At 35.2% G+C, this 22828-nt stretch overlaps 4 protein-coding genes across 7 annotated transcripts; 1 reads left to right on the forward strand and 3 right to left on the reverse strand.

The window, feature by feature from the left end:
* Window positions 1-2856: 2856 nt before the first annotated feature.
* LOC104817888 (transcription factor bHLH123) lies at window positions 2857-6331 on the reverse strand. Of its 3 annotated transcripts, XM_010547254.1 has the most exons (8): window positions 6123-6331; window positions 5697-6028; window positions 4924-5533; window positions 4575-4676; window positions 4197-4262; window positions 3881-3946; window positions 3718-3768; window positions 2857-3297 (listed from the first exon to the last, which is right to left on the reverse strand). In XM_010547254.1, the coding sequence occupies exons 2-8, from the start codon at window positions 6011-6013 to the stop codon at window positions 3148-3150; spliced, it is 1362 nt and encodes a 453-aa protein (XP_010545556.1). In that variant the 5' UTR covers window positions 6014-6028; window positions 6123-6331; the 3' UTR covers window positions 2857-3147. The 3 variants fall into 3 exon arrangements, with proteins under 3 accessions (XP_010545556.1, XP_010545557.1, XP_010545555.1); XM_010547255.1 differs by having other exon boundaries at window positions 4575-4673; window positions 5697-6331; XM_010547253.1 differs by having other exon boundaries at window positions 5697-6331.
* Window positions 6332-12757: 6426 nt separating this feature from the next.
* On the reverse strand, window positions 12758-17203 carry LOC104817889 (mRNA cap guanine-N7 methyltransferase 1). Its single transcript, XM_010547256.2, has 13 exons — window positions 16810-17203; window positions 16086-16225; window positions 15933-16001; window positions 15775-15846; window positions 15579-15680; window positions 15304-15360; window positions 14836-14974; window positions 14242-14306; window positions 14084-14134; window positions 13897-13959; window positions 13398-13521; window positions 13247-13308; window positions 12758-13116 (listed from the first exon to the last, which is right to left on the reverse strand). Exons 1-13 carry the CDS (start codon window positions 16901-16903, stop codon window positions 13009-13011), a joined length of 1146 nt encoding a protein of 381 aa, XP_010545558.1. The 5' UTR covers window positions 16904-17203; the 3' UTR covers window positions 12758-13008.
* Window positions 17204-17478: 275 nt separating this feature from the next.
* LOC104817890 (chitin-inducible gibberellin-responsive protein 1-like) lies at window positions 17479-20110 on the reverse strand. Of its 2 annotated transcripts, none has more exons than XM_010547261.2 (2): window positions 19696-20110; window positions 17479-18902 (listed from the first exon to the last, which is right to left on the reverse strand). In XM_010547261.2, the coding sequence occupies exon 2, from the start codon at window positions 18826-18828 to the stop codon at window positions 17623-17625; it is 1206 nt and encodes a 401-aa protein (XP_010545563.1). In that variant the 5' UTR covers window positions 18829-18902; window positions 19696-20110; the 3' UTR covers window positions 17479-17622. The 2 variants fall into 2 exon arrangements, with proteins under 2 accessions (XP_010545563.1, XP_010545560.1); XM_010547258.2 differs by having other exon boundaries at window positions 17479-19064.
* Window positions 20111-21669: 1559 nt separating this feature from the next.
* Window positions 21670-22502, forward strand: LOC104817892 (probable histone H2A.1). The gene is made up of 2 exons (XM_010547263.1): window positions 21670-21940; window positions 22065-22502. Exons 1-2 carry the CDS (start codon window positions 21752-21754, stop codon window positions 22272-22274), a joined length of 399 nt encoding a protein of 132 aa, XP_010545565.1. The 5' UTR covers window positions 21670-21751; the 3' UTR covers window positions 22275-22502.
* The last annotated feature ends 326 nt before the right edge of the window (window positions 22503-22828 follow it).

Raw genomic sequence — 22828 nt, forward strand, 5'->3', positions numbered from 1 at the left:
GGATCGGATATGTCGAATAATTCAAATTTAATATCCGTATCCGATAAATATCTCCAAATAAATATCCGTATCTGATCCGTAAACTCCGGATATCCGAATTTTCGGTTCGGATACGAATCGAATAACGGATCGGTTCGGATTTTTCGGATATTTTGCCCACCCCTAGTACAGGTGCACACTTATCTAATCTCTTCCTATACATTACGCGTGAACATGGACAATAATTTATTAAGTCAATACATATAAAAAGAAAAACAATCGAATATATATATATATATATATACTGATCAACACTCAAATTTAGATTATGATAGAAAATGAACATAAACTAAAAGCACATTATTGTGAAATAGCAACTTAGTTTTATATATGAAATGTATAATTTCTTAGATGGAACATGAAGAACTGCCGAGCATCTTTTCCCGTCACGGAAAACAGATGGAAAAATCATATGAAAGCTGTATATGGTGAGAGAAACAAACACTAAGTACGATCATATACCAATTTCAATGATAATACCACACTCTTTCCCACAATATAAAAAACAAAACAGAGTACAAAAGACTGTAACAGTTGTGGCTGTTTTCACGGACAGTAAATACATTCAGCATTATGATCATCATATACCTATTGCCAGTCAGTTTCTTCAAAGGTCGATCCTCCGGAACCAACTTCGGAGTCTGTTTTACATGCAAATAGGCGGGATTCCCCGTCTTCTCGTAGTTCCAAGTAACGTAATCCTTCCCAAAAAAAGTAACAAAGTTGTTCATGTCAACGAACAAAACCCTCCTTCAGATCGCTGAAAAATCATCACAGAATCATCAATGTGTCAGATTATGCCATTTTCATCAAAACCCATGAGTCAAAATCAAAACCCAAACAAAAAATCATTCAGACAGAACGAAAAACCCCAAGGGCAACTAATGGCGAACAGTGAAGCAACAAAAACAACGATTTTAACTTCTCTAAAACTTCGAAATCATCGCGGCAATCAAACGCGAAATTGATTGACGTATCCCATTTGTGTGTGTGTGAGAGAGAGAGAGAGAGCTTACTGGAGTGTCGAAGGAGACGCAGCACTCATGCCTGTGGATGCGATTAGTGGGTTCGGGGATCCGAACCCGAGACAAATTTGATCGGAGGAGCTCCATGGACGGCGAAGTAACGAAGTTGCACTCCGAGAGAGAGGGGGAGAGAGAGATTCTGTGAAATCGCGAAAGTCCAGGCAAGTATTGTGAAGGATGTTACGTCGTTCTTGAATCTTGATATTCTTTTGTACGGTTCTCTCCTCCTCCCCTTCGACATTTCCTTTTGGTTTCATTCAAAATTGTATTTTTTGAGGTTGAAAATTTGTATTTTTTTTAATAAGCTTTTAAGGAAATTTCTTTTTCAAATATATAAATTTTTAAAACTTCAACCCCACAAGAGGATTAGTATTTTTCGACATCTAACCTAATATTTTTTTTATGAAGTGATAAATTTAAAAGACGTTATTATAACAATATAGCAATCCGTTAATATTTCAAAAGTTATATTCTTGTATAGAAATTTAAATAATTATATTTCTAATGATAAAAAAATATACTCAGAATTTTAATAATTCAGGGATTTTGGGAAGAAAAAAAATCAAATGGACCAAAAACACACAAAAAAGGGTGCCAATCCCCAAGCCCAAAGGTTTTCCAAGAAGTTGCATCATTCATTTCAATTTTATTTTGTTTTAAATTCAGTTCTTATTGATAAAAATAATCATTTTTAAAAATATTTGTTTATTTAGGTTATTTTTTTATTCGATTTAGTTTAAGGATTTAAATTTTTTTTATAATCAAGAGAAATCATAATCATTCAGTTTTATATCAAAATAAATTTGGTTATAGTTATATATTTATTTGGTTTGAATCTATTTAGATTTTCTGTTTTTAATTTTTAATCCAATTGGGCTTGGAGATCAATCAATTTTTGACGAAGTAGAAATATAGAAGATTTTGGATAATATAGATCGAATATCCAAAATTTTGGATAAAAATATAGAAGAAACCACGAACAACGGAACTAGTTTAGGATATGTACAACACATAAATAAAAATGTTGTAATTTGGTGTGCTCTCAATGTTATAAGATTTTTTTTAATTCGGAAGTTTTCGTGTCGTTGATCCAACTATATTTTCCAAAAGACCGAAAAATCCATATTAATACTCTTTCTCAAGTAGAGACTCAAATATGAGTTAGAAAAGAAACGTTGCTCCCTTCTTTACCAATTGATCCATCCAATCTTATATATGTTCATCTAACCAAATAAATTCTTTAATTGATATCGGATTCTCATAGAATCACCATTTATATTGGTTATATAAAATTGAAATACATAATATAAATTGTATTTGAATCGACTATGTTTTAAAATCGGTTAGATATGATTTTTTACATTTGATAAAAATAGAAAAACTTTAAAAAAAATGAGTATTCTTTTAATATAAACTAATTTCAAATCGAAATTAAATTAAACGAATTGGAAAAAAAATACAATTTTTTTCTAAAACTAAAACAAAAAAGAAATCCAAATTCCAAAATAAACAAAAACAAACAGAGTCGAAATATGAACATGGTAATGTTAGATTTGAAAAGCTACGAAAAGATAACGAACGAAGAGGAATTTTGGAAGCATATGATAGAGAAAGAACATTGCGATGGCCATTATGCGACTTCCACTAACATTATTCCAAAAAGATATAAACAAAATCAAAAGCATATTTCTTTTTTTTACAATCAAAATATGCATATCCACACAACCCCTTTCCTCTTCTTGGAATCTTATTATTCCCTTTGGAAATAATTTAAGAGAAAAAATAAAAAATAAAAAACAAAAAGCCCCTTCCTCCATGTATAAACTAATTCAAAGTTTTACATTTTCATGACAATGAACATTATTATCATCATCAATGTCATCGTTTATATTTCCAAACCTATCAAGAACAACAATAATATCAATTTAAACAAAAAAAAATACATATGTATATATATATATATATATTCTCTGACAATTAATTATATTTTCTTTTTAAATGGTTTTTGTGAATCTCACATCTATGTATAGATAATGTAATTGTCAAACATATATATATATATATAATCAATTGTTGTTTATATCTACCGAAATGATCCACCAAATGTAGGGGTCCAGAAATCGACCGTAGTATCATGAGTAATGGGGAATGTGCTCGATACGGGGACTAAGCATAGCCCTCGGCTCCTAAGATCTTGTTCGGGTTCTTCACGGTCTCTGGACTGATCGCGATTCTGTATAATATATCGATATATAAAATATATATTTGGTGAGTCCAAAATTTTGTTGTATGATCATAAATGTTGGAATATTCACGTGATGTCTCGAGTTTTATATTCGGTTTAAAATATTAGAATATGTATAAATAAAAAAAGAAACTATGTTCATTGAATTGGATATGAGTAAATAAAATTTGATACTTTTCGTTGTATTGTCATTAATATGGAATAATTTTTTGTCTAATCTTGAAAGTGAAGCAACCGTGGGAAAAAGAACAATTATGACTTGTATAACAAAAAAAATGATAATATCTTAGGATGAGATTAATTGTATAATAATAACAATAATGATTGTGTATAATAATAATTATAATGAGTGGCTACTCTAAATAACATCAATATATAAAATGGTAAGTAGAGAGAGAGAGAATGCACCTGTGGATGCTGTAACGAAGGTCCACTTTTAATATACGGGCTGCTAAGGGCCTGATGACAATTTATACAAATAATATAATTATAATATGATGTTGATTTCATATGAATTATTTTTATGGTAACGTTTTATGAGAAGAACGAGGAATATTTATGGGGGACTTACTGTGACTTGCTGGTGCAAGAACTTGATGTATTCAATGGCTTCAGACAGCACTGAGGCAGCATCAGTCTGACACAAACCCACATGAGTTCAGTCTCACAAAATCTAATCCCATAATCTCTACTGTCACATATCCACGTAACTGTATTCATATATACATACATACATACATACATACATACATACATACATACATACATATATATATATATACTGGTATAATATGATAAGTAATTATGACGGGCTACAAATATATATACTAATACACACTCATCATCTTTCTGAAAGCAAAAGCAAGAAATGTAGAGAGAGAGAGAACCTTTCCGAAAGGTGATACCAGTTGTTGGAGCGCAGCGATTCTGTCTCCCATCTTCTCTTTCCTCACCTAATTCATGAAATTAATTTTAAAAAAAAAAACAAAAAAAAATATACAAATCTCTCATCTGTGAATGAAACCAAAGAATAAGAGCAGCAAAAAAAATTAACAAAAGGGGCGAAAATAATAAGTTCACCTTGTCATTATAATAATCAACCAAAGTTCTGAATAGCAAATGTTTATTTACATACACGAATTAATTAGCTAATCATATATCCATCTTGAATGTCAGTTCCTCATATATATATATATATATATATATATGTTTGATTAAGCTTAAGTACTATTGCATTAAAAGAGGAACAAAAAAAAACACTTCACCTTGAAAGTTGGTGAAGGCGACACCGTCTCGTTCTTAGACCTTTTGGCCGCCGGTTGATCGCCGCCGCTTCTCTTCGGATCCGGAATCTCCGGCACATTCTTCTACACATGAAAATGATACGTGTATGAATATATATATATATATAAGCATGCATGAAATTCAATTACGGAGAACTAACGCATATAATTCTAGTATTCAAAAGAATGTATTGGACCGTAGAGATTATATGGTCAAACTTTATATTAGACAGTGAAAAGAAAACCATTGATGAATTTTTGTTGTTACTAAAAAAAAATACATGTAAATACCCAGCAAACGAAACCATGGAAACTTGTTTTTCCCACGTACTTTTGGCTTCTCATCGAAATTCGGCGTTTGAATCGGCTGCGTTTGTAACGCCGGGAAGAAGTTTGGCGACGCGTCTGATGGATTCCAAAACGGTGCGTTGTTAGAGAAACTCAACGGACTCTGCGGTTTCTGCGGCGGAGACGCTCTCAAAAACCACGTCGCGGTCGCAGACGCAGACGCAGACGCCATATGGTCGTTATTATTAGAACTCATCCCGAAGTTTCCGTACTGCGAGTAGCTAAAAGGCGACTGGTTTCGCGGTTGATTAGATCCCAAGAACGTTCCTTGGAACATGTTCGAGGAATTCGGGCTTGAATACAAAGCGTTGGATGAATTCTCGACCGCGAAGCTTTGGCACGTCACGGTGCTATCGCTCGAGCTCGCGTTTTGGCTAAACCGCGATTGGTCCAAGAAGAAACCGCTGCCATCGCTCATCTGCGCTTTGAACTCCATGTTCGCAGCAGAATCTCGCCACATCGATGCTGGTGAAGAACCTGATTCTTGTTGGTATGACGACGTCGCGTTGATGCTGACGTCTGCGTTTGCGTTCGCGTTTATGTTCTCCTGAAGCATCGCCCCGAAGCTTGTCTGCGCTTTATTATCGTCTCGCCTGTCCCCCACATAACCCAAAGAAAAGTAAACATCCTGAGGACGAGTTTTTAGTGGGAAAGTATCAATCTTTTCTACAGAATCCGAAAGAAAAATCGGTTTTTTTCAAAAGGGTATCTTAAAAACTACAAATTGATGGCAATATCCGAATATTAATTACTCACAGGAGAGATTGGTTCCATTGATGAGCAGGTTGCGAAGAAAGGCCCAAACGTATCATCTGAAGATGATGATGATGATGATGATGATGATCAAATGATGGATCATGATGAAGCTTATGATGATCATGGAAAACAACCGAGCCACCGGATTCGATAGAGCTCGACCTCTCTTTGTTTACCTCAACAGTCTCTGTCCTCTCCCAACCAAACCTCCCCAACGTACCGCAACCGATCCCCGAAGACGACGACGGAGACGAAGACGACGACGACGACACTTTCCACCAGTTTCCGTTACCTGTGGTGCTGAAATCATCTCCCATGGCTTTCACCCCAACCTTTGAAGAAGAATAACCAATGTGTTTATGTGTACACAATACGCAAAAAAAATATGAAATGATGGGAAAATATTTGTTGGATCAAAGGAGATACTTATATTATGAGAGCCCAAGAGACCACTAACTCTTTCTCTTCTTTTTTTTTCTTCCTGTAGTGTTTTTTTTTTATGTAATTGAGGGGAGATTAATGGATTAATGTTTTGGTTGACATTTTTTCAGGTGGCTTGACGGCTCTCTTGTCAATGTCCTTTTGTGCTTCTATTTTGATTTTTTCCCTCTTTTTTTTTTTGAGATTTTCTTGGGTCTTTTTCTCCATATCCTACATTTTGAAATTATAATTTCAGGATTTTAATATTTTTCTTGAAATAATAGGAATAACTTACTAAACCAGTTTATCTAAAATTATCCTTTCTAGTTCGTGCATATATATATATATATATATATGGTTCAAAGAATAGAAAATATAAGAATTATTTTTTTTATGTATTTAAGCAAGGAAAGAAAATTGTTTACACTGTTAATGCAAGAAAAGAGCATCAAGCGAAGATTCAATATCTAGAAGATCTCAAGCAAAAAGGAAACAAGTCAATGTGAAGAAATGGAAGGAACAACCAGTAAGGGAATGACTTGCAAGAGAAAAAGAAACATGCCATTGAAGAAAAATAGAAAGATCAAGCAAAAGGAATAAAGTCCAAAAAAAAAGGAAAAGAAGATATTGAGCAAAATATTGGAAACAAGAAGAGGAGCTATGCATAAATACAAGACGTGGGAGATACAGAAAGGGATCCCAGCAGAACAGAAAAAGAGAGAAAAGAGCAAAGAGCTGGAGAATCATAGGTGTGGGAAACACGGGTGAGTGATACTTGAGAGAGAGTGAAGTGCATCTGAGGGGGAGCCTTCAAAAATAGGCAAACCGCTCAAAGGGCCTAGACGAGTCTAGGGTTACACGGGGTGTGCGAGGCACACATAGTGTATGAGCTGATAGAATTCATGTTGTAAGGGGGAACAAACTCAAGGGGAGTTGTGTTCTTGGGATGGATTAGGTTCGAACAAAAAAGAGTTGTAATTCATGTTCTTTACAAATGAATAGAATCAGTTTGGAAGTTTTGGAAAACAATATCGTGTGAGTTTACTTTTTCATACACTATTACATACATGATCTACAAACAAAAAGAAAAGATTACATACATACATACATAGGCACGTGTGTATACACACCTGTTAATTTATTTGATATAAAAAAGGAATAAATAACTTGATCTACCACTATCGCAATAATTAATCTTTGGTAATAATAAGAAAACATTTTATTTTAGAATATCTATGATTTAGAGAAATTAATTATAGTGAGTTTGGAATTGGTTGAGATTTTAATTATTAGTTTATTTATGACAATATATAATATTATAATTAACCTTCCCTTACCCACATGCTTTTGCATGAATGGATACGCACTTTAAATTCAAGAACATAATAACATGACCTTCCTAACCACATTAAGTTATTAACCACATGCATGGGAAACTCTTCATATATTAATTACTTCATTAATTTACATATAAACAAACCATCGTATCAAACTTCTCTTTTATCATATTATATAGAATAAACCATGCATTAAATTGAAAAAAATCAATCACAATTATTGTTCAGAGATTCTAATATGATTTCTGGAATTGCATACACAAAATTTTGAAATCATAGTCATTCATATGTTACGAAAAATGACAAAAACCTAGTTGATTTAAAAACGAATCATTTACTATTTTTCTGAAGTCTCTATTATTTTCAGACCTAATTCTCATCATTTATGTATTAAAATATAATTATTTAACAAAAATGATAAAAAAATAATTCGATATAAACAAAAATTCCCTTCTCTTTGAAATTTTAAATTCCAAAATATTCTCATCAATTTTCACCGAATCTTCAGTATGATTATATTTTTCAGAGGATTGGAAAAACACATGTCTCCAAATAAGAACTTAAACTCGGTGTAAAAGAATTTTTCTCCTTTATTTACCAGTTGTATCACCCAATTTTAGAGATATCAATGATTGTTGTTATCCATCACTCCATAAACTTTCATTGCCGCAATAGACCATTGTTATTACAAATACAAAAGAATTAAAAAAATAAACTTAAATAATACTCATGAGATTACAAATTAACCTTTGAAAAATATACTCAATAATAAATTTTAAAAGAGAGAAATGAAATTTGACTTTTTTTAAAAAATTATTATTGGTGAGAAGACCGAGGGTGGACTCGAAGCTTGGCGGTGAGGGAATGGAGAGCGTCAGAAAGCACTTCCATTTTTTCAACGGTAAAAACAAAGTCAACGCGTGGGCTCCACGCGGCGTGCGCGCGTGCTCCGACACGTGGCTCCCACTTAAACTCCCTCAGAGTCAGAGCCTAAAACTTCTCAGATATTTTTTACCTCTAAATTTCTTAACATTTTAAAAAAATATATTATTTTGGTAAAATATATTAGAGAAATAAAACATGGGGTTTTCAATTTTATTGAATTCTATTTATAATATTTATCTATAACTTAACTTCCCTTGAACTGTTTTGTACCCGATTCACGTTAGAAAATTTTATCCTTTTTTTGTTGAAGTAGAAAATTTTTTCTTAGATGTGATTTGTTATAAAGTGTATAATTAAGATTTTGGTGATGCAAATTAAATATAATTTGATACAGTTTCAGTTTATTTTATCCGTTACTCTACATTGACAAGTCCTGTATATATATATATATATATATATATATATAATCTATGATATGTATATAACATTCTTATGGGTAGTCGTATTCATAATCATATCATGTGGTATAACAGTGCTCTCTCACGCACCTTTCAACTTCACCTCTTTTCATTTTCAATCTCAAGTCTCAGAGAACTCCAACCAAAATTTTCACATTGGTATTTGTTTTTTTCAGTGAAATTTTGTATCAATATATATGATAATCATAAAAAAATTGATCTCATTTTTGCATAGAAAAAAAACTCTAAGATTTAGAGATCTTGCTCGATTTTGATCTAAATTAACTAATTTTTACATACAAATACTCTGGAAAATCTTTTAAGATTTGGGAAGAAATATTCTTTGAGGAAGAAATTATTTTTTATTGGAATTATATATTGTGATATATCCTACATGTGTTATATAGTAACTACAGCCACAATGGACTAATAGAAGAAAAGGTGTATAAAGATATTTCTACATACCCAATCTATAATTCCGTTGTCTAGTGTATAAAAGGCAATTAATTGAAAAACGTAAATCATTTTATTCTCCCTTCCAAATAAAAATCATAATTATATCTTAATTATAATATGATTGCTAACAAAGAATTCCATTTAGTTGGGTGTTTGGTTTAAGAAAACTTTTTTCTTTTACAAAATAAACATTTTTTAGACACTCGGGTTGAATACTTTATATATATATATATATAATGTTTTTACTTACACCTCTATCAAATTAACATTACCAACAAATCATCAGCCAGAACGTAATAGGTATGCAGCGACGGATACTTAAAAAGAAAATAATTCAAAATTTTATTACAATATATAAAAATAGAATAAAAATATATAGATTTTCTACATTGGAAACCCTTTAAATAACATTAGTTTAGAAATAGTTTGTTTTTTGGATTTTTCTAACCCAATTCTGTTTGAAAAATCTAATCGAGTTCGAGTGTTTGAAGTGGAAACTTTGTTTGCATATGGTAATCATGGAGTTTAACAAATATAAAATAATGACGTCATAATTGAGTAAGCATGTGGTATGAGAGAGGGACAAAATAGAAAACCATTGAAAAGGAAGAAGGAGGAGGAGGAGGAGGAGGAGGCCAAACCATGTGTAATGTAGGGTTCTAAAGAGCCACATAAAGAGATGGATGGGCACACACACACATACATATATATATATATAATGAGTTTTTTAAAATGGATTTAACAAAAATTAAATTGTAATGGTATCTTACAGAATGTGGTTTGGATTAAACCGGAGTTTAGGTAGGGTAACGAAAGTTCTATTTTACCAAGAGAACGTTTAGTTTTATTCTGTTTTATAAATCAAAATTTAAATTTGGTTCGTTTTTTAGTTGGATATATTCAACTTTAATTGTTATTTTTTTGGGCAAACCCTAAATATGTAATAAAGAAGAACATGTGGGTCGAACCCAAAGGTCGAGGGCTCCGGATAAGAGACGTATGCTGACCACTTAAGATTATCTTTTTTTTTATGGTCAACTAAACATATATAAAATATATATATATATATATTATATAGTGTTCATTTGTAATGTTTTCTCGTTTGCAAAACCAAAACATTCTTCGGTGCCCCCATTTCTATTTGTCATCTCTCTCTCTCTCCCTCGCCATTCCTTTGTTCTTCTTTTGTCCCTCCAAAGTCAAACCACACATGGAGTTGACTAAACTTTAGATGTTCTAAACTTTTTAATTCTGTGACTTAGGGGCTTTCAATAGTTTTTTTTTCCACTCATAATATCCAAGTATATTAACCCAATTTGGATAGCCTCAACCGAATGAATAAGACGCAAAACGTACGTTCTGTCCCAAGTTCGAGTCTCATGTTAGAGAGTAGAGTGTATAATCTAATCACATGGATTGATCCCTATCCTGGAATGAGTTTGGTCATCGATTCAGAACACCCGAATACCTAAAAAAAATATCAAAGTCTATTACCATTATATTTCAGATAAATGTTTTTTTTTAATAATTGATGATGTCCGGTGGGACTCGAACCGTGGACGTGGAAAAACATTTTGTGCTTTGACGCCACTATACCATCAATTCTGGATTTCGGAGATGTAATTAAATCACTCCACAAACTCATAAAAAACCTCGAATAAATATTTATGTAATTCGATATATATGATGGACGACGTGACGACCGTTCGATATTAATTTCATATTGGTAATTTCGGTTCGATTTTTCATATAAACTATACAGTATCGAACCAATTTTAGCCAGTATGTTACATGACGAGCATAATTGTTGAGATATACCGGATCTTGAAGAATATTACAAGATATATCGTATAATGGAGATCTTATCAAATCTGAAAAATATATATTTAGAAACATTTATCATTATGTCTACTTTACTTATTCAATGTAAAACTCTCATCTATTTATATGTTATTTTGGTTATCAATAAAAATATCATTCCGTAAATTTATATATGGTATCAGAGCCTGGTTCTTTTCTAATTTGTTGTTTTTTCATAAAAATGATGGTTGATAATGAGAGTGAAGATGAAGATGATGATATACCGATCCAGTGATAATATCATTTCGAGTATTTTTTTAAGAATAAGTGAGTCATTTTGTTTTTGTTTTTGTTTTTTTTCTTCTCATAATCCCACATGTTTCTAAAGATTATTCGCATAACCGACAATCATCTTATTCTTGCTAAAAAAATTTGTTGTCACTAAACGCTTTTGTGTAGTTCCTTTCAATCTCGGATGAATCAGAGTTATTCCCGAGACTTTTTTTTCGCACCGCAATTGTCGTCTTTTCTATTATCATCGAACGATTCTTTTGTGCGTGGTGCCAAAGTTGCAGCGCAGTCGTTTGTTTGATTTTTTCTTTCAATTATGTCTTTTATTGACACAAGTTCGCAAGGTGATGTGGTTCAAGCGGCATGCGTTTGATCATCTTTTCAGCAAGTTGGGCGTTTAGTGATCTTCCACGTTCCAACTTGAAGGGGATGTTGAGATATACCGGATCTTGAAGAATATTACGAGATATATCGTATAATGGAGATCTTCAAATCTGGAAAATATATATTTAGAAATATTTATCATTATGTCTACTTTACTTATTCAATATAAGACTTTTATCTATTTATATGTTATTTTGGTTATCAATAAAAATATCATTCTGCAAATTGCTACAATAACGACGTAGACTTCAGTACATTGTATCTGTGGCTTCACATAGACTATAATGTAATCGAAACTCACGTTACATGCAAATATTTTACTTTATTTTTTTATTTAATAGAGAGATTATTTGATTTAACCAATACTGAATTACACTCAATAAATTTTTTCTTCTATTGTTTTTGTTTTTTTGCATAAGGTCTTCTATTGTTGCTAAATGCTATTGTGACAGTTAGAGAAAATATAAAATTGTTGGAAATATCAAGCATTTTATATTTTTTTTCCGTTTACTAAAATAGAAAAACTACACCTCTTTTACTAAATCTCATCAAATATATATATATATATATATATATATATATGTGTGTGTATGTTTTAATTAGATGGGTTTAGTAATTGAATATTAATACACACATATATATATATATTTATTCTATAGGATCTAATATAGTATTAAGCACTAAGATTAATTACAACGTAAAAAAAAAGACCAGCTAAGACTTCCACTTTGAAGAGACAAATGGAATTTAGCGTTCTGTCTTAACGTCAATTTACTCACAACGTGACAAAAAAACCTTTATTTATTTATTTTTGCTAAATACAATTATTGACCACTTGGTCGATTGTTTCATCATATTATTTAATTTTCAATTTCACAATCATATCCTCGCCGTACTTGCTCGTTTCAGCAGCATCTTGCTCTTATTCTCTCTAATTACAGTTAAAATCATTCTAATTAAAATTTAATCGTACAATTAATCTTTACTTATCGTTAGAAAATGGAGAAAATTAACAAACAAAAAAAAACAGTTGAGAGATTGATACATGTGTTTGCATTTCGACCTCAAACGAAATATAACAATGACGCCATCAAGATAGTTCGAGGCAAATGTACATCTTCCAATCCTTTCCGACACAATTCTATTATCTATTTTGTCGAAATTCAATATTAAATTGAAAAAAAAAAACATTATAAAAACGGACCAAAACAACAACAAAGAGAGATTACAAGAACATGTCTCTTCTCACTTGATGAAACATTTTTTTTTGTGTTAGAGACACTAAGTCTCGCTGCTTGATCTGATGTAAGAAATGTCATCCTCTTTTAAATGCATTTTCCCGTTCTTCCTACTACGCCCTCTCGCTTGAGCCCCATCCCATTGCCCTTTCTGCAACCGCAGATTCATCATCAATCACAGTTATGTTTTTACCCGTTTTCCCGTTACTACATCCATACCGAACAACGGGCCAAACGATATAAATGCATTCGTGAAAAGGGTCTGAAAACGTTGAACCGACCTTCCTCAGGACAAACGAGAGGTAGAGATAGGCGGCTTCCCACTCATCCGCCGACAACGTGCCTGAAAATAGTGATACCGTGCGATTTTAGAAGGCGAGGTATTGAGAGGAATTTCGGGAAAATGAAACGAAAACCGAGTAGAGGACGCACTCTGATCTTGGTTACCGTCCCCCAAGGCACCAAGCCGCCTCATTAGTTCCACGAACTCTGGCTTTTTCATGTACTCATGCACGAACTCATGTGAATTCTTGACCAGTACAAGCTCTAAATCGTACTGATAAAAGTACAGGGGCCACGTTAGAGATGTCAAAAACCAATTTTTTTCGTCGGTGATAACATGGAGCGATCAAGTTTGTGAGAGGAGAAACATCATTATTGTATGCAAAAGCGGCATATGTGTGTTAAACCCTAATTCACATTCTTTTTCCGTGGTTAGGATGAACGTCATTCATTCCTCAACACCTTTCCCATCCCTTGATCCCTAAAAGAATCCAAATTATACAATTGACGCCAACCTAGTGGACAAGGAAAACTAGAGCAACGACTCTAGCATTTTGTCTTTGTTGTGTATGGATATTTTCATATGCAGTGGGTGTATATGCACATGATCGAGAGCAAGAGGAAGAAAAATCCAATAGGATAGTTTTACCTCTTCTGCTAAAGACTTGAAGACATGAAAGGGAACTATCCACTCGGGGCAATCAACAGCATCCTACAATGCAGGAATCTCGTGTCATATGGGCTTTGCGACATAAAAATCTTAGGAAGTTTCTTGAAAAAATAAACGATGTAATTATATGCGAAAGCTTGAATTGACTTAAAAATCAATTCTGTACCTCTAGATGAAACAGGTACTTGATGCCGAAGGGACTACTAGCTTTAAACTTCTGAAACATACGACAAAATCATCCTCAGGGCCAGAAGAAAACGAATCCTATTAAATATAAACGAAGATAAACCAGTAAAATTTGTAGTTATAGAGGTAAACAACCACCTTTTGAGAATACTCTTCGTCAAAACGAATCCAGTATACACTATTACCAATCGTCAATTCTTCAGCTGCGATATTCACAATGTAATCGTCCATAATGAACAAAGAAAGGTAGAACTAGCAGTTTCTCCTAAACAAGATTGTGTATAGCGTCAAGGATATGCATTCACATTCCAACATACAAACTCCTATATCCCGAAAACTTGGGTTTCATAGTATTTACAAATATCAACCATCAATGAATAAGCTAACAGTGATTCAAATATAACAAGCCATGTCACAAGTGAACATTGAGTTGGGGTAGGTTCTAATACCATAAAGATATAAACTTCATGTTTTTCCACTGAATACTAAAAAAATGTTATAGTCATGCCTCAACTAATAAAGGGCCAGGTTATGTTTGGCCAAATTGTTAAGAGATAATTCTTGCATGGATTACACAAAATCCCAATTGGATTGATCTCACATTATATATATATGAATTGGGTTTTAAAATCCAAAACCCAGAAGTAATGACCAGAACCTATATAAAGATTGAATTGAAATGCAGAGAGAACAGTGTAGCACTTGAGGAAATAGCTTATGAGGAAAAGAAACCTTCTCTGAGCTTTTTAATTATAACATTGGCATCTGGCATTGTTCCGATAAAGATGCCTCCAGGGCGTAGTAAAGCTGAAACATTTTCCAAGGCTCGCCTTGCACGTTCCTCGGTAGTCCAAGAGTAATGCATAGCAAACTACAAATTAGACGACTTTATAATTCAGAATATATATTTCACAAACAACAATAATTCACTAAACCCAAGATATAATTACGTTTCAAACTTTCAGCGCATCAAAGGCATAACAGTTCAAACCGATATTTGGAAGAAAGCCAAATGAATTTGGTTTGACATGACTGCCAGTAACTGGGGAAAACAAATCTACAATCGCAGCCTATAGCAAAACTCTTGTGTTCAGTAAAATCAAATACTCGTTTAGAGCTTGTCCCATCATTCAGTATTTGGGATGTCAACCACAAATAGTAACTGAAATAATGATGATTGAAGCAAATAAATATTAAAACCTGGCAACTGCAGATATCAAAAGGAGCATCCTCTTTAAGAATTTTGTCCAACTCAATCTGAAAAAAAAAGAGAGGCTCTTATATCAGTAACCTAACAATCGAATCAATGTTTGATCCATGCACGAAACGTAAAACCCCGGTTTGTTGCAACATATACACCCGGAAATCTGTTGCTATCACTTTCGATATCTCAACGAGAGTCCTAAAGTGATCTTGTTTTTCTCTTACTTTGAAACTCCCATACTATTACTGGACCAAGAAACTTTCTGACTTACCTCGAAACAATCCCCACAAATTAGACGAGCAGGAAAACTGAACTTTTTACGACGTTGATTTTGATCTGCATCACCATTATACCGTTTGCGACAATCTTCTATCTAAATTTCATGAAAAATAGAACCATTTACAAATGCACAGATAAAAAAAGTAATGAAGGTGAGTAAACCAGCTAAAGCAATTCCAGTCATGTACCGAGCCTTCAGCGATATCAACACCAACATAGTACCCAATTTTCGCCTTATCCCACTTGATTAAATCACCACCCTGAAAACAGTAAAGCAATGGATATGAACATGGTTTAATAAATAGCACTCAACATGAGAAATGCAGAGTCGATCAGAAATGAAAACCTTCCCACACGCAAGGTCCAGAACAGCATCATCTCGGCGAGCATAAAGCTGGATCAAGACACTCTTAATCTGTAGATGAAGCAAAAGAAAAAGAACATGTTCAATCAAAGATCTTACACAGTCAGATAACAAAACCACAGCAAAGAGACGAACCCAGTTGTTAAGTTTTTTTAAATGAATGATAGGACTTGCTTCTCGCTCCTCCAAAGTTTGGTTCGTCCTCCGGCTGTAGTGTTCAGCTACTCTTCGGGTAAAGTTCGTTGTGTTTTCATCATCCAAAAACTGAGAATCACCTGATGCAAAATCAAAAGAACAAGTTTAAAGGCTTATTCAACAGGATTGTTACACATTCCTGGAGTTATCTCTCTCGAATCATCCAACATCAAATCGCACCTAAATACTCTCAGTAGTTTCTTTTCAAATGATGCCACGATCATTAATGCAGATACAATTACAGCAACCAGTGCAAAAATCATCTCTAGGCAGTGAAACCATATCTCATTGAACCAAAAAAAACTGCAAGAACATTCAATTTGCTCGTTGTGTATGTGCTTGTGTTCTCCATAAAATCCAGGCGAGGCCTATGTAGAATGTGAAAAAGAACTAGATGATAACCCAATTAAGATGTGAGCTAAACCAACAAGGAGGCAAAACTCAATTCATCACAGCTCCAGACCAAATGCTTTGCTTTCTAAACGTTTAGAAAAACAAGAAGTGGGGCAATTGAACAAGAAAGCACTAAACTTTCCTTCCGGTCACCTCAAAAACTTCAGGGCAAATAGGGATATATAACAAAGAGATCGTATTCAAATCAACAGGGAAAAAAAAAAGAACAACCCAGATTCATTTTCCACCCCAAAGGGTAACAACAACGAACCTTCGGGATTGAGTTTTTGGTGTCGGAGAGGAGGAGGAGGAGGAGGGTCCGAGCTGGAGGGAGATTCAGGGAGTTCTCGTTTTTTTCGGTTCATACCAAATTCGTAACAAAAAAAACACGAAATTAAGGATGTCTGTATAGTTACGGAAGCCTCAGCTACTTCGTGGGTGTAGAACTCGGCTTCTGTTTTGTCTCGGGGGGGGAGAACAAGTTACAAGACAACAACTTCTTCCAAATTAAGAACAATAGAGACAAACCCAATACAAAAGGGAGAGAACCCGAGAAGGGTATCGGCCTCCGATTCTCGCCGGAAGTGAAGTTCGGCTAAATTTATCGCCTTTTGCTCGCTTCAGGAGAAAAGGACAGAACAAAGGGGGAGATCGAAATCGAACAGTCAGAAACCCTGTCTACGAATGCTATTCATTGGGCTTTGTTCTTCATTTAGTATAGTTTGGGCCCAATCTTGAGATGCCTAAACCTTACAAGAACATTTGGAGATAAAATGACACCGTACAAAATTAGGGTTTTGAATTTGGGAAATTTATAATTGACACTTGGGTATAGAATTTATACATATATATAAAATTATATCAAATTTAATTCAGATACAGTTATATCCGCCCAATTCGAATCAAATTAATTTCTAATTAAGAGTTGGATACTTCTGCTGTAATATTTACTTTCTTGATTGAATTGATGATTTTATTACAAAAGGAAATAATTAATGTTGCCAAATAACAATACTACACACAAGACAAATTTAAATAATTTAACATAATCTACAATTAATTAAGAAAAAAAGAGAAATAAATTTCAACGCCAAGCGGAGGCGGAGATGAGATATCTCTGCTTCCAACCCAAAAGCAAGGCTCCATCTTCCTCCATCAATGTGTGATTCGCCGAGTAAGAACTCAACAGAGATCTTATCACAGAGTTCACGAATGGGCTCAAAGGGTAACTCGAGAAACCCGCCATTGTCATCCTCAACCTCCATTTCCCAAGGAGCTCGTGCCTCTCCACTCTCTCCCTCCCTTCGCACGCGATCACGTTCACTATGTCCTTCGCCAGGCAGTGTTCCTCCACGTTCACCCTCTCCTTCCCCTCCCTCGCCAGAATCCCGTCGATTGACTCGAACATCGCCGAGTAGTAATCCATCGTCTCCGCGAATCTCGTCAGGAACGGGGTCGTGTTCGTGTTCGATTCCTGCTCGATGACCGTCGTGATCTTCGGGTTGAGGGATTTCACCGTCCGGAGCAGCCCGTCTCGAGGGTTGTTCACGTCCACACTCTCGTCCGGCGTGCGATGAAGGTGGAGAGGGAAGTTCACGGCCAGGGCTTCGTCCGGTCTAAGGCCGAGCGTTTCGACCGTTATGTTCAGGACTGACTGGTTCGGGATGGCGTGGAACTCGATGGGGATGTTGAATCTTCGGGAGAGAACGGCGAGGCCTCGTTCCACGGTCTTCAACCCTTCTCCCCCTCGGGTATACCTCGAGAGTGGATCGTCGATGCCCGTGATTCTGACACGAGGCGGGCCGCTCGGTCGGGCGGCTAATGCTCGTAAGAGCGTGATCCATTGTGTTCCCTGACCGATCTGGAAGTCGATGATATGAATGCGTTCTTCATTTCTGCAGGCATCAGCGATTGCTCCGTTCACTGCCATGTACCCGAACTTCAGATACGGGCAAATCTCGTAGAGAATCTGCATGTACGAGAGCAAGTCTATGCCTTTTGGGACTTTGAATCGGAGGGATTCGTATATGCTCGATCCCGATCTTGATTTCCTCGCCACCAGGGCTTCCACCAAGTAAGCTCCAAGCCGTTGGATCGGCTCCCCAGTGATGGAAACCATCCATCTCGCCCTCTCGATCAAGATGTCGAAATGGTTGATTCTATCCTCGGATAAAGCTCGGGCACATTCTATCAGGAGTTGCCTGAGATTACTCGGAAAATTCCCATTTCCCTCTATCCATGCCTGAGACCTCGGCTTAGCATTCCCTCCGTCTTCCTCTTCGGAGCTCATGAGGAGAATCTCGAGTTCGAGTAAAACGTCTTTGAGATCCCGAGCACATTCAACTACCTGTACCAGCGGAGAACCTTGGGACAAATCACAAGAACGGTACAGTGTCATGAAAGATTATCTCGTATGTATATGCTATCGGAGTGCCATCGATGCCACGAGAGATTTGGCAAGAAAGATCCGAACCCACGACACCATCAGCTTTGAAAAAGCTTTCGAAATTATCTGTTTTATATTCTCTGCAACAGAATTAAGGACAGACATCTTGTGAATAACCAATCAAATGATAAAAAGAACCAAACATTTCTTGTTCAACTGATTCTGTTCATAAGGTTTTCTTTATAGCTTCACTTTCAATGTTTACAAGACCTCGTACACCACTCTGCCATGGCTGAATACACAATCGAAGATGCCAAACGTCGAACCTCTCGATTCGAATTCTTCCAAAAAAAAAAAACCAGAATTTCTTATGCATCAATGAAGAATCTCAAGAGCAGATCGTGGGGGCTATTATAGATACAAAACAGAGCATGTTTCTAGTTTTCTATGTTGAAACAGAACGGTTGTAATCCAAAATCTAAAACCCTTTGATCCTCTCTGGTATTCTTTTAGTTAAGCCCAGAAATCGAAACCCGCCATAAATTTCAGACCCATCGAAGCCAAAACCCTAATTCAAAGCACTGACTCGTCGTTAGTTCATTCGTGTTCTGTAATGAAACCACCGGCCTCCAAGAACAACAACATGACCACCAGTGGAAAAGAACAGTCATTATTACAGCGTATTGAAACTAGAAAACCAACGCAATCACAACACAACCCAAAACTTAGAAATCGAAGAAAGAAAAAGTGGGTTCGAATACTGGAAATCACCTGGGTGTTCTGCAACCAAACGAATTGTCTGTTCTTCGCATCAAAGCTCGGAACTTTACGAACGCCTCTCACCAAAGTTTTGAAAAAGGTCGGAACTTTGCTCTGTTTTTTTGTTTAAATAGTATCTGGATTTGGGGTCGAAGGTGAAGAGAAGTGATTCTCAAGGAATATATCGAAACAAGAGAAGATATATATATATAAGGAGGGAAGATGATTCTGCACCGCGGACATGTGTGAACGGAGAGAGAGGACGCGAGGGACGAGTGTGGCGCGTGCTAACGGAGTTAGGTAACGTCGTTAACTAACGGCTGACCCGACAACGACTCAGTTCCGAGATCCTCCCACTCGGCAGAGAGAGAGAGAGAGTCTACACGCGGCAAGAGGATGGAGACCGGTGATATAGGATTCTTTTATTTACGAGATTAGCTTGGATTGGAGGAGAGATGGGTTTGACGTTTGATCGAGGGATCCATCGCATAATAGCATCGCTGTCGAGTGTTTTATCTTCAAGAATGCATATTTTCCTGGAAAATTTTTCTTTACGTGCCGCGATTCTCCGGGAAAATTAAGCCAGCAAAATAACAAATATAATATGACCACACATTATTAACCGTGAATAGCTTACTTCACTTAAAAACTGAAATGTATCTCAGTTCCATTTGTTGATTAAAAAATCTCATTTCACTTTAATTTTTATTATTATTATTATTGTTAACTAGAATGAAACGAACAGAACCTACCCAATAAAAATAATTTTTAGACCAAAATAATCTATATACAAAGATTAATTCATATTTAAGATAGATATAGTCGAGTCGAAGAGTCGAGCAACGCTCTTGCTTATAAAAAAATATAGAGATAAATTGAAAACATGAAATAAAATTACAGAGATAGGTTAAAACCTATTAAGGGTTTTGAATTGGGGTTTGGTCGGCATTAATAAAAATAAAATAATTCGTTTATATTAATGGCAATAATAGTGGACTAATTTTGAGGTTATTAAGAAGATGAATATATCTTGAACGTGTCGAGAGCACTTACCGCAGAAACCTTCTTATTGTCCGATCCACAAAACCACCAACGTTCAAGGTATTAAGACTAATCCATCTCAAATTAGAATATATATATATATATATATATAATGTGTTATATGTTACTGTACCCGAACTAAATAAATTTTATGGATTGATATTTTAAAAATTAATAAATTTTATGTTGATATAGTTTTTTAGACGACGTATTACTATTTTTATCAATATAGGTAATAACTTCTCATAAGAGATCCATCGATTTATATTTACAGAGTACAGAAATAGTAACGTAGTGACGTGAGACACCCAGGGTTCGAATTCCACGAAACATCACCAATTATCAAAAAAAATTATGTTTACATATGAATCTATTTGTAAATTAATGGGTCATACCCTTTGTGTAATTAAATTTTTTTTTAATTTTTTAATTTTATAAAATATATAATGCCCCTATAAATCTATAATAAATACCTCGTGATAAAATTATTAGCCCCACTTACATCTCTTTTTTATGCTCGCCACTATATGTTTAACAGTTTATGTATGCTTTAAATTCTTTATGTTCATAACTCGAACACACTTGTTGAATAATGGATATAGAACTTTACCAAAAAAAAAAAATGGATATAGAAGCTCTGGCTTTCCCTTTATTCTTACAAAAAAGGAACATGACACGTGTCACTGACGTCATAAATAAGATCAGGACAACTTACAAAAAAAATTCGTAAGGGTATTAATGTCAATTCTCTACCTCAAGTTCTTCCGCGGCACGCGATGCATGGATTCTCAATCTCAAATATCTACCGTCGATTGTTGTCCAATCTAACGGTTTATAATCTCGATCCTTGTGCTTTCTTTCCATTGGTTTACCTCGATTTGAGGCATATTTCCACACAATATATATAGCTTAGATCGTCGTTTCCACGAATATTACTTCGTCCTGTTGCGTCTGGAAATTTTCTCATTTCCTTCCAATCTTCTCTCCTTCCTCTGTTCTGTTTCACAGCGAGCTTCACACTGCTCCAATGGCGGGTCGTGGCAAAACTCTGGGTTCAGGGACGGCGAAGAAGGCGACATCGAGAAGCAGCAAAGCCGGTCTCCAGTTTCCGGTCGGCCGTATCGCACGTTTTCTGAAAGCCGGCAAGTACGCAGAACGTGTCGGTGCCGGAGCTCCGGTATACTTAGCTGCCGTTCTTGAATACCTCGCCGCCGAGGTATTAATCCTCTGTTTTTCATCATCGATGTCTCTAGTATCTGTGTTTGTTGCCGGATTCAATTCGGGTTTAGGGTTTCCGAACTTTGTGTCGATTAAATATACAAACTGTGTTTCTGTTGCAGGTGCTTGAATTGGCCGGAAACGCGGCTAGAGACAACAAGAAGACGAGGATTGTGCCGAGGCATATTCAATTAGCGGTGAGGAACGACGAAGAACTGAGCAAGCTGCTTGGTGATGTAACGATTGCGAGTGGAGGTGTAATGCCCAACATCCACAATCTTCTTCTTCCAAAGAAGACCGGCGGCTCATCCAAAACAGCAGACGAAGATTAAATCCTCCATAGAGAATGTAAAAGGGCATCACAAAGTTCGATCCTTTTGTCTTTCCGCTGTAGTTTTTAATGTTTTCTCTTCTTGATCTGTCCTGATATCAATTAGGTTATTAGATTTAGATTAGGGTAGGAGTAGGTTTTGTTCCCATGCTTAATGGTGTACAACCTCTGTTCTTCGTCGTTATTATGGGTATTTTTTATATTTCAATCAATCAATGTTCATATGATACTGTCCGCTGTTAGAATTTCCAAAAACCAGAGATTCCCTCGTCTCTCCCCCTGTTCTTCACTCTCTATTGGCATTGTTTGTGGAAATCATCAACAAACAAAAAGGCTCTGTTTTGTGATGCTCAGATTTCAATTGTTTGGCCTTTATAGGGGTTTGAGTTGCAAACAGACAACAAGAATCCTCGGTGAAGAATCTAGGTGTCTAATGGGTCGACCCGAACCTAGATTCGACCCGAGAGTTTCGAGTTTGAGTTAGTTCAAATTTTTTTGGGTCTATAGGACCAAGTTTGATCCAGTTTTATAAAATTTGGATTTGGATCGGATCGG

This window comes from Tarenaya hassleriana, unplaced genomic scaffold, assembly GCF_000463585.1.
Source record: "Tarenaya hassleriana unplaced genomic scaffold, ASM46358v1 Cleome28, whole genome shotgun sequence".
NCBI lineage: Eukaryota > Viridiplantae > Streptophyta > Magnoliopsida > Brassicales > Cleomaceae > Tarenaya > Tarenaya hassleriana.

Coding starts and splice junctions, on each gene's coding strand:
- LOC104817888 (XM_010547254.1), bottom strand. CDS start 6,013: ATGGGAGATGATTTCAGCACCACAGGTAACGGAAACTGGTGGAAAGTG. Junction 4,677..4,923: donor ATTTCGATGAGAAGCCAAAA/GTACGTGGGAAA, acceptor TTTCATGTGTAG/AAGAATGTGCCGGAGATTCC. Junction 3,298..3,717: donor CTTCGTTACAGCATCCACAG/GTGCATTCTCTC, acceptor TATATTATACAG/AATCGCGATCAGTCCAGAGA.
- LOC104817889 (XM_010547256.2), bottom strand. CDS start 16,903: ATGAACCGAAAAAAACGAGAACTCCCTGAATCTCCCTCCAGCTCGGAC. Junction 16,002..16,085: donor TAAAAAAACTTAACAACTGG/GTTCGTCTCTTT, acceptor CTTCATCTACAG/ATTAAGAGTGTCTTGATCCA. Junction 13,117..13,246: donor TCTCGTTTGTCCTGAGGAAG/GTCGGTTCAACG, acceptor CTGCGGTTGCAG/AAAGGGCAATGGGATGGGGC.
- LOC104817890 (XM_010547258.2), bottom strand. CDS start 18,936: ATGACACTGTACCGTTCTTGTGATTTGTCCCAAGGTTCTCCGCTGGTA.
- LOC104817892 (XM_010547263.1), top strand. CDS start 21,752: ATGGCGGGTCGTGGCAAAACTCTGGGTTCAGGGACGGCGAAGAAGGCG. Junction 21,941..22,064: donor TTGAATACCTCGCCGCCGAG/GTATTAATCCTC, acceptor TTTCTGTTGCAG/GTGCTTGAATTGGCCGGAAA.